Source organism: Macrotis lagotis, chromosome 1, assembly GCF_037893015.1.
Source record: "Macrotis lagotis isolate mMagLag1 chromosome 1, bilby.v1.9.chrom.fasta, whole genome shotgun sequence".
In the NCBI taxonomy this organism is placed as follows: Eukaryota; Metazoa; Chordata; class Mammalia; order Peramelemorphia; family Peramelidae; genus Macrotis; species Macrotis lagotis.
Genome location: NC_133658.1, coordinates 911,506,665 through 911,523,659, shown reverse-complemented (window position 1 = coordinate 911,523,659; position 16,995 = coordinate 911,506,665). Strand labels below are relative to the sequence as shown.

The window sequence follows — 16,995 nt, the reverse complement described above, 5'->3', positions numbered from 1 at the left end:
GAGAAGGGGGACTGGGAGGGGAGGGGGGATGTGGGTGATAGAGGACAGGGAAGGTCATAAGGGAGGATAGTCAGATAGAACACCTTTTCTTTTTTTTGACTTTTTGCAAGGTGCTGGGATTGGGTGGCCTGTTGGGTCTCTGGGGTGGGATGTAGACTTGGGGCCTCTTGGCTGTCTCTTGGGCCACTCGGCTGTACCACAGTACATTTTTGAAGAGGGACAGAGTGAAAGGAGAGAGATAATATAATAGATGGTAGTGGGGAGGAATGGATGGTGGGAATTACAATCAGCAACAGCAACTGTGGAAAAATATGGAAGTCACTTCTATGATGGACTTATGATAAAGAATGTGACCCACCCAAGACAGAGCTGGTAGTATTAGAACACAGACTGAAACACATTTGTTTCTCTTTCTTTTACTTTATTTTTCATGAGGTTTTATATTTTTTGTGGGGAGGGGGTATTATGTTTACTCTTAAACAAGAATAGTTTAGTATTGTGTGAATAAATTAAAGAAAAATTTAAAAAATGTAAAAAAATAAAATAAAATACAAAAAAAGGAGAGTTCCACTCCTCTCCTTTTTCTGATAGTGGCCAAGGTATAAGAGGTAGACAACAGAAAAACAGATAAAAGAAATATTAAATACCAGTGGAATAAGGTGGAATCTGAGATGTGATTGATAAGCTGATCAGGTAATGAAAGAAATGCCAGGAGAAGGTTTTTTTTTAAAGTTTTTGTCTATTTAAGAGAGAAGAGGAAATTAGCAAAACCTTAAGGAAAGCTTTGTAGTCCAGGTAAAGGGGTTATGGAGATTTGGGAAAGAGAAATGAGAAAGAATTTTGATCTCATTCAGATGAGGATATGGGAAACTGTATGTAAATATTTGTGATTAGGAAGCTTGATATTTCCAGGGGCTGGAAATTGAAAGCCAAATACCAGTAAAGAGACTTAAAAGAAGTTGGGGACTAAGAATTGATCCAGGTCTTTGAGGAAGTAGAGGAAGAAACTTAGGGAGATGGAAATTGCCACCATGAATCTTTTTTTTTAATGAGCATTATAATAATGGACTTTTTTGAAGTTATAACAGTAGATGGACCTTGAATAAACTGAAATTTAAAATGTGACCATTAGCGATTATAAATCTGGATCTGTTTTGATATTGTCAAAATCAATCCTGAAAGAAATCCGGATGTTATTTAAATATATTTGATCATATAAAACATATTTGCTATTTGTCATTAAGGATCTATTAGTTAAGGGTGGTTAGGTGCCGAAGTGGATAGAACACCCATCCTGGAGTCAGGAGGACCTGAGTTCAAATCCTACCGCAGATACTTAGTCATTACCTAGCTGTGTAGCCTTGGGCAAGCCACTTAACTCTATATTGCCTTGAAAAAAACTAAAAAAAAAAGAATCTATTAGCTCATACCTCTTTTTGTCAATTTACTGGTTGGTTGTTGCTTTTTGTTCTTGAAGAGGAGCAAAATGACATCACTATATTGGAATCAGGTAGGTGTGTCTTACTATGACTGATCAGACCAACATGAGCCAAGAAGGTTCTACTACAGAGAAGTGTCCACATAGACTGCTGTGGCTTGTTTCCTTGGGGCCCACAGCAGTGACCTCACTCCTGGAGGGGAGCTGAGAATAAGGAGTCAAGCCACCACTGCCTTATGCCTCTAGCTCAATTTTATTACTGCTTAGCTTCTACATATATACTGTTAGGTCTTCCGGGGTAGAACAAAGAATAATGAGGGAATGGGGGTGCAAGTATTGTGTACGGTACAGCATCTTGCATTACAGGATAAAGGGGTATGTTAGGGAGGAGGTGATAAGACAAAGCTGTGCCTAGTGCCCTTGGTCAGTGGGGTGGAATGTCCAGCTCCCAAGGACTCTGGCTCACCTTATCTCTCAGGGTGGCTTGCCAGCTCCTGAGATTGTCCAGGTGGCAGTTTTACTTGGAGATGATTTGTGTCATGGCTGTTAGAATAGCCTGTGTACCCACAATGGACATTTGTGTTGGAGCTATCTAAATTCTCCCATCTCATTGTTCTTTTAAGCTACTGAACTTTGGCGTCACTCATAGAACACAACCTCTTTTTTCATGCTGGATGATCCTTTCAGGGTCTCCCATGGCTTACAATCAGTCCCAAAGCATTTCAGAGACACTTTGCTAGTGAATTTGGCTTCTTCTGATGTCCACACATGGACACTAGTTTTTTATGAGTTCTCTATAAGGTGAACATCCTTTTGGCATTTGAATATTCCATTCCATCTGAAGTAGAGTTTGAATGCTTTACAGTTTAGCTGGAGAAAGAATCTGTGTGTTTGGGTACTTTATCTTGCTGGATGTTTTTCAGAATTTTCCTGGTTTGGTGCTTGTATACTGTACAGATTTCAAAAGCACACAACAATGAGACTGGCTACAGCATCTATCTATGTCTATGTCTATGTCTATGTCCATGTCTATGTCTATGTCTATGTCTATGTCTATGTCTATGTCTATGTCTATGTCTGTGTCTGTGTCTGTGTCTGTGTCTGTGTCTGTGTCTGTGTCTGTGCCTGTGTCTGTGCCTGTGCCTGTGCCTGTGCCTATCTCTATCTCTATCTCTATCTCTATCTCTATCTCTATCTCTATCTCTATCTCTATCTCTTTCTCTATCTCTATCTCTATCTCTATCTCTATCTCTATCTCTATCTCTATCTATATCCATATCTATTTATTTTTTGCAAGGCAATGGGGTTGAGTGGCTTGCCCAAAGACATACAGCTAGGTAATTATGAAATGTCTGAGGCTGAATTTGAACTCAGGTCTTCCTGACTTTCAGGGCTGGGGTTCTATCTACTGCACCACCTAGCCATCCTATCGCTATATACAATTTGGTAGGCAATGAAATGCACACAGATATGCCACCCTCTTGCTCCCCTCCCCAGTATTCTTTTGAAGAGATAAAAATATCTTATGGAGCAAATCAGCTCTTTCAGTTGTTGAAGCGTTTTATTTATCATTTCCTCTCTGTCTTCTTGAAAGTATTAGGTATTGTAAGAGAAGCTCTACCAGTAGGGGAAAGAATGTTGCTGTTGCTGTTTTTCAGTCATTTCAGTTATGTCTGACTCCTCCTAACCTCTTTTGAGTTTCTTTTGGGCAAAGATGTTGGAATGCTCTGCCATTCTCTCTCTCTGGTTTATTTACAGGTGAAGACACCGAGGCAAACAGGCTTTGGTGATATGTCAATGATCTTGGACCTTCCTTACTGTGAGTCTGATGCTCTGTCCGCTGCACTATCAAGCTAGTCATCTTCAATAGGCATTTGCCTATTTTTGCCTGTTTTTTAGACTATAAAGAAGTGTCTGGCTTTTCAGTAAGGCTACTGTATCATCAACAACTTCATACACACATTTGCATACATATCCACATTCATATATATATATATATATATATATATGTATGTATGTATTTGCTTATGTCTATCATTGGTATTTCTTCTCTGTCTGTCTTTCTTTCATCCTTTGATACCACTCAATAGAAAAAGACAATATAAATCAGTCGCGGGTATTAGAAAAATGAATTGTGGGATGCAAATATATTAAATGAAAATAAAACTGCAATTTTCCTTTCACATAGACAAGAAATTTGGGGGGAGAACAAAAGGAAAAACCAAAAAGTTTTTCAGTTTCCTGGGGTTTCTCAGTAATCAAGGAACCAATCTAATTGTTGAAGAATTGGAAAGGAAATAGTGCTCATAGAGAAATCATGGAAGAATTTATTCAACTCATTGGGTGAATGGAAGAAAAGGGGAGATGACTCTGAAAGTGTCATTATCAGGTCTATGAAGCTGGGATCCTGAACATAGTTGGTGCCTCAGCAGATTCTGTGGCAATGTGAAATAGGCAAGAGGCTCTTGGGCAGTAGAAAGTGGGGTTCTGAAGTTTATCATCAGGACATTTGGAAAGAAGTTTGTCTTGTTTAACAATTCATGCTATTTTGGGGGAATAAGGCAGAACATTTCAGAATGATCTTTGATTCAGGAATTGGAATTCTTCTTTAAAGTTTTCTTGATGTTCCTCTGTGGCTTCAGAAGGATCACATAGCATTTGGGGATGAAGATACAACCTAGCAAGCCAGTACTGGAGCTCAAGATGCAGAAGACCTCCACAGCCACCATCATTTTCCCCTTGGTGCTCTGGTATGTGGGGAGGAAGGAGATCCAGACACTGCAGAATAGCAGCATGCTGAAGGTGATGAACCTGGCTTCATTGAAGGTGTCAGGGAGATTTCTGGCCAGAAAAGCCACAATGAAGCTCCCCAGGGCCAAGAGTCCCATGTAGCCTAGGACAAAGTAGAAGGCAATGAGAGAGCCCTCATTGCATTGTAGGATAATATGTTCACGGTCAGAGTGTGCATCTGCCTCTGGGAATGGGGGAGAGAGCAGCAGCCAGATTCCACAGAGTATGCCTTGAATCAAGGTGCAAAAGAGAATGACATAAATGGGTGCTCTAGATCCCACCCATTTCCTGTTCCTGCTGCCTGGTCTGGTGGCTCTGAAGGCCAGAACCACAGTGATCGTTTTGGTCAAAGTAGAGGAGATGGCCACTGTGAACATGACCCCAAATGTTGTCTGTCGGAGGAGGCAATTGGTTTTAGTTGGCTGGCCAATGAAGAGCAGAGAGCAGAGGAAGCAGAAGATGAGGGAGACGAGGAGAAGGTAACTAAGATCTCGGTTATTGGCTTTCACTATGGGTGTGTTTTGGTGCTTTATAAATACCCAGAGAACCAGAGCTGTGAGGAGAAAGAAGCAAATAGCTATTGAGGCCAAAGTCATCCCCAGGGGTTCTTCATAGGCCAGGAAGGTCTCCATTTTGGGAAGGCATTGAGTCCTTTCCTTATTGGGATATTGATCTTCAAAGCATTTTTTACATTGATCTGTATCTGAAGAGAACAAATGATTTCAACATTTTAGCATTCCTCAACTTTTCCTATCAGAGGATCACCAAATGATTGTTAAAATAATACAAATTGTTCTGTCTGGTTCTATGGAGATGAGAATGTGGTGAACACAGAACTTGGGAGACCTGAATTTGAATCCTGCCCCAGATAATTTTGGCTTTCTCATGCTGGTTTTGCCAATTAGCTTCTTTCTACTTTAATTCATTATCTGTAAAATGGGAATGATAATTGGACTGATCTAACAGAGTTGTTATAAAGATCAAATGATTTAATAAATGAAAGTTTTATAAATCTTAAAGTATTATATAAATTCCAATAATTTTGAGTTGTGTCTGACTCTCCAGGACCCATTTGAGGTTTTCTTGGCAAAGACACAGGCGTTACTTGGTATTGCCTTCTCCAGCTCCTTCCAGCTTTTTTTTAAAATGATGAAACTGAGAGAAATAGTGTTAAGTGGCTTGGCCAGTTAATAAGTGTCTGAGATCAGATTTGGACTCAGAAAAATAAATCTTCCTGACTCCAGGTCTTGTGTTTTATCCACTGCTGTATTTATTAGATTGCTGCTATATAAATGCTAGCTCCTATATGAATAATATTTAGAGAATACTTTTTAGATATGAGGTATTATTCTTAGAAGCAACAATAATAAACACGACAGTAGTATGTTACACACTAAAGAAATCATTTCTTTGCTGACTTCATTTCCTGGACATGGACTATAATCTTTATTTTTAATATTTATTTTTTCAAATTTCACAGAAAGATAATTTTCAGCCTCTAACCTTTTTCAAGCTTCTGATTTCCATATTTTTCTATTAGACTCCCTTTCCTTCCAGCTTCTCTTGGCGGTGAGCAATCTGATTTAAGTCATAACTATGCAATCCTATTTAACATCTTTCTACATTAGTAATTTTCTGAAAGAAGAATTAGAACTAAGAGTGAAAAATCCATGAGAATGAAAGGAAAGAAGTCTTATAAAGTGAACATATTATGTTTTGTTCTGCACTTAAATTCCATTGTTTTGTTTTGTTTTTCACCTCCATGTGTGGATTGGACTATAACCTTTTTAAGGGTTCATCACACAAGCTTAGAAGTCTCAGTTCTTTGTAGTGTCTTCTTATAGGAGAATTTTTCTATTATTCTGAATGTGTTATTCTTTCTGGACTTCTTCTGGATTGGGGATGGAGATGCTGCCCCTACATCATTTAAAGATATCAGTTCCCTTGTCTTTCCTGTCGATGACTAACATACTTATGAAGTGTATGGATCCAACTCTCTGTTGACGACATGTCATTCAGGCTTTGCTAACATGATTTTTGAGTTCCTTTGCTTGGTATCAACTCTGAAAGCTCTAGAAATACTCATCAAAAGACCTGGGCCTCTTTGCCTGGAGATTACAAGATTCTGAAGGGATGTGACAGTGGGTGCTTTGTATTTAAAGTGCTGATATGTGGAGGACTGAACTTGTCTTTTTCAATGCTAGAGAATTAACATGGAAATAGGCTGGGAAATAGGAAGAGACCATTTGGGATCTATGTCAGGGAAAGCTTCTCAGTAATTAGAGTGGTCTAGAAATGGTCTGGGCTTCATTGCGGTGAATGCTACCCTCAAGTTGGGGAACTTTAAGTGGAAACAGAATGTCCACTTTTTGGATGTGTGATCCTAGGGATCTGAAGGCTGCTGAGAACCTTCCAATTCACTTATAAGCACCCAGGAATACTTGCCTTTAGGAAGAAAGCATATTCTAATAAGATGTACTTAACAAAAGAGTAATGGTGGAGGCATAGGAGTTTGTTTTAGTCCAGGGTTGAAAACTGAATTCCTGCTCTGTCTTGGGAAGACCCCTGCTCAATTCCTTCTATTTCAGGTGACAAGAACAATATTCAGTATTTTCTTTTGAGACAGGTACCATAGATGCCCCTCCGAAGCTACTACTTTTCTTCATTTTCTTCTGAGGAGAGAACATTTCCTAAAGATTTTCCTTTACTTTCCAATGACTAGTGCCATCCCCAACTTCACAGAGGTCTTGGTCCTGGAAGAACTACTCTAGGTCAAATTATTTCAGCATTGTCTATTATGATTATGATTATGATTATCATCTATTATTATTTTATTTCCCTCACATTGGCAGTAATTGGTCAAATTTCTTCCTAGTAGCCCAGCTTTGTCAGCTTAAAATCTCTTCAAAGTGTATTTGCATTTTCCCACAAATCAGTGTTGCATTGAATAAGTGGAAGTCTGACCTTCAAATAGATGTCTAATGAGCTGAAAGAGAGGGAATTTTCTGAGTGCCAGATAGGGGTGGAATAGACACTTCCAGAGAAGACAGTCTACAGGAATTGAAAAATGAAATGGATTGTCATCCAGTACCCTGACTGAAGTCTCAACTCTCTTTGATAGCTGTTTAACTGTGGATGGTAACTTTATCTTTCTCTTCTATGAAACTAGTGTAGAAATATTTGTATTTTGTCACTGCTGTCTTGTTGGGAAAGAACTGATGAAAGCTGTAAGGCCCTAAGTAAATGTAAGAGATCTGGGTAAGAAGGCTTTTTTCCTCCAGGCATCTATCCCTTGGTGATTGGGTCACAGGTGAGGGGCAAGAAATTCCTAATTTGGGGAAACCTCAAATCCAAAATCTCTCACTAATATTGATAACTCTTAACCTTCAATCTGTTTGAGATTTCTGACCTTTCTTCTAGGCTTCTCTTGGTCTCTGGACATCTTGTTCTACAGGGAAAACCTTGCCATTACTTGATTTTACCCAGGAGATCCATTGATCTTTGGTTTGTTACCCTGAGTCCATGTTTGTTGAGAAAGATCAGAAGTGTCTACACAGACTTACCAGTATTGTTGGAAATGTATCCCTCTGGGCAGGGGACACAGTCAAAACAGCAGATCGGCTTTCCCTCCCTGGCTTTCATGTGGAATCCAGGACCACAACTTGTTGTGCATCTGGAGTAAGGAGGCTACAGAAGGAAGCATCCAAAGGCTTTTGAGGCAGCACCATTCATGATTTAGAATATTTATTACCCATGCTTAGCTTATTTGTAGCAATAAACATATAACTGGATTTTCTGCAAAATCTACCAATGCTTTTTTCACATGAGTAAAACAGTCATTCTGCCAAGTTTGGATCAATTTCCTTGTAAAAGGGGCCCAGAGCACTAAAGACCTAAGGAATTCTATTTCTTCCCAGCCACAGAAGAGAGGCTATTATCAGAAAAAAATTGTTGGAGATTTTTTTTTAAATAAGCAACACAATGAAATAGGAAAAAAAACCTTTGCTAGAATAGGAAAGATAAGAGATCTCTTAAAAAAAATTGGAGGTCCTAGGGGTGGCTAGGTGCACAATGGATAGAGCACTGGCCCTGGAGTCAGGAGAACCTGAGTTCAAATCCGACCTCAGACACTTAATAATTACCTAGCTGTGTGGCCTTGGACAAGCCACTTAAACCCCATTGCCTTGCAACCCCCCCTCCATTGGAGGTCCCAAGGGAGAGTTTCATGCAGAAATGGGCATAATAAAAGACACCAATATTAAAGTTTTAGCAGAAGTAGATCATAATCTGAAGAAGTGGGAAGACTCCACTAAGCAGCGATGCAAGTAAAGTCTGAATATCAGCAATAATTGCTATGGTTTGGTTACTGATAACGAGCTAGATATTCTGGAGAATAAAATGAAGTGTAACTTAGGAACCCTTGTTAATTATAAAGGTAGTGCAAGTAATAGAATTCTCATGGAGTTATTTAAAACTAAAATATGGTGCTATTAAATTTCTGGACTCCATATGCCAGTAAATTCGGGAAACACACTGTAGCCACTGAATTGGAAAGATAATTGCACATACCAATTCAAAAGAAGGACAAAGCCAAGGAATGTGGAAATTTCATGTGAAATGTCAGCAAGGATATATTTAGGATTTTATAAAATAGGCTTCTGTGATAAGTGAACCAAGAATTACTAGAAAAGCAGGTTGATTTCCATTTAAAAAATTCACATCTTCATTGACTACACTCTGATTATGTGACTTCAGCAAATATTGCAAGTCCTCAAATTGAGGAGAATACCAAATCTTCATTGTTTCCTTAGGAGTCTGTATGTGGGCTGTGAACCAACAGTTAGAACTAAGTTTGAAAGAACTGATTGGTTTAAAAGTAGATAAGGGCTATGATGAGGGTGTATTTTCTAATCTTATTTATTGTTGTTAGAGAAGATTTTTAGAATCAAAAATATCAAAACAGGCAATACTTCAAAAAATGAATAGTAGCCATTCATTTCTAACTGTAAATAATGAAGCTGAAGCCTTTATACTTTAACCACCTAATGAGAAGATGGGACTTGTTGTAAAAGACCTTGATGTGTAGCATTAAAGAGAAAATAAAAGGGGGATTTTAAAGGATGAGATGGAGATAGAATATCATGGAATTAAGTGTCATAGATTTGGATCAATTCTGAGAGATAGTGGTTGATAGAAGGGCCTGATGCACTATTACCATGGAGTCAAAAAGAATCGGAGAAGATTGAATGACTGAACCACATCAACATCAGAGGCTGAAGTTGTACTTTATTATTGATTTACGTTTTCACTAGAGTAGGATTTTATAATATTTTGTGGAGTTAAACATATTAATTATAATTTTTTTAACCAAGAGAGACTTTTTCCTAAGATTTTTCTAATAAAATATATTGGAGAAGAAATGATTGTCCCTCTTTTTTTTTTTTTTTTTTTTTTTTAGTTTTTGTAAGGCAATGGGGTTAAGTGGCTTGCCTAAGGCCATACAGCTAGGTAATTATTAAGTGTCTAAGTCTGGATTTGAACTCAGGTACTCCTGACTCCAGGGCCGGTGCTGTATCCACTGTGCCACTTAGCCACCCCCGTCCTTCATTTTTGAAGAAGACCATGACATCAGGGAGATGACGCCATGACAAGCACAAGAATTGGATTTGAGCTCAACTAATTTGGGTCTAAAAACTTCATTAATTAGCTGTTATCTGCAGTCAGATTTATGGCATTTGCATCCTATTTAAATACTTTAATGACTATTCTGATGATATATCTTTTTAATTTTACATCTTTCATAAAACCAACATTTCAATCACTCTTCACCTGTTGCTTCAACTTGGGCCACACTATTGTCTTCTCCTGGATGGTGAAATCTTGACCAAATGGAGCTTGAGATTTAAACTCTCCCACTTTCACCAGAATATCCGTATCATTATCAAAAGTTACATAATTGAAAATCTCATAGCTTGCCACCGAGTCCATCTTCTTATCCAAGACTACCTGATTCCCAGCACTGTCAGGAAACTGAATGTTCTTCAAAAAGGAATGAAGCTGTAAAGAGAAGAAAATTAAATGGAATCTCCTCAGTAAAATCTTGCATGGATGTCTGTTAGACTCTATGCTGCCTTACATTTTTCTCAGTAACTAAATGTCACAGAATTAGGATAAATTTCTAATAAATTGTATAACAGGACCAGCATCTAAGAAGGTCTCACCAAGCTTAGAAGGTTAGTCCAAATGGGAAACTGGAAGTAAGAATTTTTCAACCTGGAAGAAAAGATCAGAAAGGTGCCCTTACCTTGATGAGAATAGAAACAGGAAAGGAGGCCTAGAAGTGAGTCTGAGAGGTAAATCTGGAGTGGGTGAGTGATTTAGATTTTACTCTCATGTTTAATCAGAATGTTTCCAATGCAATTCAACCAAGCTTTATAATTATTTACTACGTGCCCTCTATCTAGAAGTAGCTGGGTCCTTAAGTTATAAAATGATAATAATAAATTCTTGTCTTCAAGGAATGTTCATTCATTTGGTGACCACATCATTGAACCAGAGAAGCAAATACAGTATGATTTCTGGAGGAAGAAGATGTGACCAACTTGGAAGGGAAAGAATAAGTATTAATATAGCACCTCTATGTGTGATGCAATGGGCTAAGTAATTTCCACAATTGTCTCTTTGTTGATAAGTGAACTATAAAAGGATTTTTGTCAATGATCCAATACAAAGTGAGCCTACAAGGAAGCTTGAGATTCTAGTGGCCAGAGGGGAGGGAGCAGTATGTATCAGGCTAAACTGCCTGGGGAGAGGTTATAGAGTTGGGTGACTCAATTCTACTTCAGAGAACAGCTAGGAGCAGTGTTTTGCTGAAATACAATGTTAAGAGATATAATGTTAATTTAGCTTGAAAAACTGGAATTAGAGAGTGTAGGACTTTTAATTGCAAGCTGAGAATGTTTTTTGGTTCCTTTCCCTTAGGGGATATAGGATCTTTTATGGTTCTTGACCAAGAGTATGAGAGCATAGGGATGGCTGGGTCCGGCCTCAGACACTTAATAATTGCCTAGGTGTGTGACCTTGGGCAAGTCACTTAACCCCATTATCTTGGAAAAAACCTAAAAAAGGGAGCACGAGATCATAGAGGATCAGGAAAATTTGGTCAGATGTTCTTTAGGGAGATTAATTTCTTAATATTTCTCTTCCTTTCCTAATGATCTCAGTTTTGTTGGTTTTTATGGTTTTGTGTAATATATGATTGCATTTATTTCAATCTGTACATTGATATTATGTACCTATATGCATATATAAATCTTTTATATTGTATTTTTATTTACTATATATACACAAATAAATATAAACGTGTCTTTGGAAATATATATGCATACTCACAACTGTGAAGCTCTGAGAGTAAGGATGTTTGTTTTCATCTTGCTTTTCCTGTCTTCACCACATAGCATATTGTCTTTTAGTAGAATCATTATACATACCTACCAGAGGCTCCATTAGCAGCTCTATCCATGGTGAATGGGAAATAGGAGAAACAAGAAACTAGGGGCACAGTTAAGAGGTTTTCTCTTCCAATAAACACCTATTATAGTGCTATGAAGTGATCAAAGTCTCATTCCAGTGTTAGAGACTAAAGACAAAAAGAAGAGAAATCCCAGCTCTTAAGAGTCTGTAAATTAGAAAAGTCAATAACGAAATTCTTGTTTTGAAATTTAATATCCCATGTAAGGAGTTAGATCTAGAGCTGGAGGGATCCTTCATGACCATTTAGTCCAACTTTATTTATTTACATGTGAAGTCTTTCTACATCACATAATTTGGGGAAACGGTTCAGATATAGGATTTGAACCACGATCCTTTTTTTCTGAAGCCAGATCTCTCCAAGAGTATCATGCTAGTGTGGAGTAGCTATGTCTTCCAGAGAAAGGAGAATTGCCTGGTTCTGACTTCCTCAGCCCTGGTGTAGACACAGAATCTGGAGTGTTTATGATCCTACCCTTCCTCTGATATCTTCTTTGGCAAAGACCCTCAGGAACAGATGAACACTCCTGCATGTGGTCACAAGAAACTGAAATGTTCATAAATTGGAAATGACCTGAAATTATTCCTTGGGTCTGCTGTGCAGAAGTTCCTCTTTGCAAGAATAGGTAAGTTAAGTGATTAAACCATTATTTCTTTTCTGGACATGAGAGTTCCTATAATTTGGATATCAGTGCTTTTAAGAGGGGAATCTTACCTTCCAGGGGTGAACAATGCTCTTATCTCCATCTTCATTAGATTCCATCTCCGATCTCAACAGGAACATTTCTTTAAGAGCCCAGGCTACAGCATGCACAGCATTGTAGACAATGGAACTCTGATCAGACATAATGATGTCTAAATATTTCAAACGCATTGTGTCTTTAGAATGATTTGGTGAACAGGACCATCCATCTTTACCTTCAAATTCAAATGGACACCCAACAGCTGATTTCCAGAAGGTTTTAAGAAATCCACTCTCTGGGTATTTGGCAGGGTTTACGGTTTTCAGAAAATCTTTGAACCCAGGGATCTTACTTGTCTGTTGTGAAACTATGAGGGCCCCATGGAAGATAAAAAACTTCTTAAAACCAGTTTTTCTGGCAATATACCAGTGGCTGTTGGTTATCCACATTCTTCTTAGAACTCGATGAGGAAATTTTACAAACATCTGGCTCAGAAATGAATTTGCATCTCCATAAGCGACAATCACATTAGTTTTAGAAGCCAATATGTTATTTAACAAAACTACAAACATTTCATAACTCCATGATTGACCAATCCAGATTTTCTGTACAAAGGCCACACAAATGTCATTTCTGACCATTTCTTCTTGAAGGTCCCTAAGGAATTTCTCATCTCTTGTATCATCTGAGGCAATGAGACCCACCCAGGTCCATTTGAAATGAAGCATTAATTTCACCAGGGCCAGGGGAAGAGAGGTATCCCTGGGGGTCATCTGATAAATAGAAGGAAACTGAAGTGGGTCACTTATGAGTGGATCAAAATGACCATAGCTGATCTGAATAGGAACCAAATATGAGCCATTTTCAGTTTAATGAATTTATTGTAGGAAATGATTACCCCACCCTTCAATTCCACAACTGGACCTACAATCATCATCCCCCTCTACCTAGAATGGATTCTTTCTTTTTCTCTGCCTGTTAAAGTACTTCTGATCATTCAGACCACTATCAGGTGTCATCTCCTTTATAAGACCTAATGTAGCTGAAATATATGTGTTTTCTGTCTTTTTGCTTCTTTGTTTCTTTAGTACTGAATGTGGAAACCTGCCAATAATAGATCATTAAAAATATTTTGGAGGTTTCAATTGTATAATTTGAAAAGTTCTGTTTGTTGAAAAATGCTTCTTGCTACAAGACATTAGGAAAGGAACAAGTCTGTTCTCAATCTCTTAGCTCTTTTTTTTCCTTCTCTAAGAACCACCTATAAGGTAAATTAGGTACCAAAATTCACCAAAGTCACATTGTCAGATCCTCAAAGACATGCCTCTGCCCTCCAGTCAGTATAGGCTGATTCCCTACCTGTGGAAACTTATAGAGCTCTAGGAGGTTTCCCATGGAGACAGTCAGCTCAGAAGTGGCTCCTCCAATGACCACTATAGACTTGCTCTGCCTCTCACAGTTGTAATTGGGAATGGTCTGTCTCTGGCCTGATAGCCACAAGAGGGAACTCTCCAAGGTCCTCTCATCACTGTGATAGGCATTGTAGATGTGGAATCCCAGGGTAATATTGGGTAACAGATTGGGGTCTTTGTTGATCTCTTCTACAGCAAATATTAAGGCCAGGACCTGATAATAGTATTTGAACAGCCACCTGTAGTGGGAAGAAGCTTGTTAGGGTTAAGGATTACTTATGATTCTCCCCTCCCCTCCAAAGAACTGAAAATTGTCCCTTATGAAGGTAAAATTTTGTGTCTACAAGTTTTAGCCAAAGCCATCTTTTTATTCTTTTTTGTAACCTTAAAATATTTTGCTTTATTACTTTGCCATCTTACCTGTATCTAGAACAAAGGGAGTCAGAAGCTATAGCAGAGACTCTCTTTCACTCCCATTTATATTTATCAACACACTCAAAAAATTGCCAAATTGCTCTGTCAAGTACCAATTTATTTCCAAACCTTGTAGAGATTTATTCCAAGAACTGCCCAATTCCTTAGATAGTCAGTTAATAATTTTTGAAAAGTGGAGCCATTTAAAAATATTCATAAAAATGAATGACAAAAAATTTTAGGAATACTGGGCGTCAGTTTGTGTGAAAACAATGCCTTCACCTGATACTATATCTCTATATAATTTCCAAATGAATACGTAAAATAGATAGAAAAATATTATTGAAATTAGAGACAGAAGGAAGAAATTACTTTTCAGCATTATAAACTGGAGAATTCATGACCAAAGAAGGTATATACAAAAATTATATAATATAGAAAATTTTGATGACATAAAATTTAAAAAAAATGGTTTCCACCCTTACAAAAATTCTATGCACCTTAGATCAGAAGGGCTAGAGTTAAATGGAAAAAATCATTTTATTATTCATCTTTTAACAAATTTATTTCTAAGATATTTACTCAAAATAGATTCAAATTTGAAAAATGTTTTTCCATTTTTCAATTCGTGTTTTGTCAAAGAAGTCAAATTGGTAGTTATCAAGGAAAGAAATCCATAGTATCTCTAGACATATGAAAAAAGGCTTCAAATGGTTTCTACTTGTGATAATGAAAATTAAACCAACTTAGTTTTGACTTTCAGCCATCATATTGGCAAAGTTAACCAGAAAAGAGAGAAATATGTAAAGGCACATAAGGCAATAGTCACATTGATTTTATATCGATATAAAAACTAATTGACTTAAACATTCTGGAAAGGAATTCTTGTCTTTAGCCAAAAGGTTACTGAATGTTAGATATCTTTGGACTAAGCAATCCTTCAAAGGGTTAAAAAAAGAGGAAAAGGATCTAAATGTAATGAATTTGTACATATATATATATTAAGTGACATAATATAATATGATATAATATATATAATTTATAACATATAATGTCATTATATAAATATGGTATGATAAAATATAATATATATTATATATAACATAGTTAATATAATTATATATAATATATATATATATAATTTATTTTTGTAGTGATAAACATTTATACCTAAAGAATTGCCCATTGATTAAAAAATGGTTGAACAAATTACAATTTATTGCTGTAATGAAATTGTTATTAGTATAGTGTTGAAAATGAATCTATTTGATTACAAAGAAACCAGTAGAATATATGAATCAATGTATATGAATATAGATGAACAATACTCTAGAAAATATTTTATTTTAAAAAAGGAAAAAACCCCAAATCCCAAAACTCAAAAGGACTTAAGAACTCTGGGTAACACAATGATTCACAAGGCTTGCAAGTTTACTGGTTGTGAAGAATAAACCCACTTTAGCTGATGGACTAATGTGGGAAAAAATGAAAGATACCCAATTTTTGCTTTGGTCACTATGAGCACTTTCTTTGCTTGATTATGATTAATTGGTACAAGGACTTTTCTTTTCTTTTTACTTTTTCTTCCATTGGGAAATTGGAAGTGATACAGAAAAAATCCTTATATTGAAAAAAATAATTATAAATAAAATAGAATAAGTACTTACTGAAATTCTCTTTTAATTTCCCGAGGATGGTGCTCAAATCTTTTCCAATATGGATTGCTGTCAAATTTATGTATAAATAAAGGAAAAAATCCTCCAATAACAAGGTCACCATCTCTGTAATATCCTGGATTAAAAGTCCTTTCTAGGTGGCAAAGTGCCCCTTCCTCCCTGCCCGTGGATAGGGACAGCTGCAGGAACAGGAAGAAGAAATGCAGGGAGAACATCAGGGAGACTATTTCCCGGCTCACACTCAAGGTAAGTTGTGTCTTTCCTGAGCAGCTGTTCAGGCTTTATTGCCTCTCACACTTGTGGAGACACAGTGCAATATGACTGATTCATGTCCAAGAGAGAAATACTGCTTGCTTGTTCAGGGTTATTTATGAGGATTTGCTCTGGCTAAAAGATCATTAAAATGCTTTTTTCAGTATGTGTGGATGGGATGCTGTGTTTGCATTGTCCCTCTCAGAGACAGGGAGTTTAATTCCTGAGGGACTCTTGGGACCATTGCTGCTGGAGGCCATGCACCTGAGTCCCTGTATCTCAGGGAAAAACTTGTTTTTCACACTCCTTTCCAACTCCTGTGTCCTCAACACTGCCAATTGGGATTAAGTGGGCGGCAAGTCCAATCACCTCTCCAGAGGCAGGGAAACTTCAGACTGTGTGAAAACCTATGTTGGAGCCTGAGTTCCCAGTGTAACTCTGCTCTGGTGCAACAATGTAGAGTTCATGAGAGTCGACAAAGTCAGAAAGTTTTAGTGACTGAATGAGCATAGTTTAGATGATGTCAGTCTCCTATCCCTTATATTCTCATATCGGGAAGCCTGGCAGCCTTGAGTTATTCTGTTTTTCCAGGAGTAGATAGACATTTTTTCCCAGTAGCTGTTGCCTGAGTTGATTTCTAACAAGTTCTGGTGCAGAAGAACCTATCTTTATTTTCTGTGGTATCTCAACACTGAGTCCCTCAGATCTCTGCTTATTTGAACAGGACATCATATCCTCAATTCTGTCCTCCGAATGAAGGAACATATAATATCACTCCAATTACATGAATGGCAGACATT

The 16,995-nt window shown here is 37.4% G+C and overlaps 1 protein-coding gene across 1 annotated transcript; it reads right to left on the bottom strand.

The window, feature by feature from the left end:
• Positions 1 to 3,994: 3,994 nt before the first annotated feature.
• Positions 3,995 to 16,158, bottom strand: LOC141509756 (vomeronasal type-2 receptor 26-like). Its single transcript, XM_074219527.1, has 6 exons — positions 15,935 to 16,158; positions 13,801 to 14,092; positions 12,474 to 13,277; positions 10,058 to 10,285; positions 7,792 to 7,915; positions 3,995 to 4,931 (listed from the first exon to the last, which is right to left on the bottom strand). Exons 1-6 carry the CDS (start codon positions 16,156 to 16,158, stop codon positions 4,027 to 4,029), a joined length of 2,577 nt encoding a protein of 858 aa, XP_074075628.1. The 3' UTR covers positions 3,995 to 4,026.
• Positions 16,159 to 16,995: the final 837 nt, after the last annotated feature.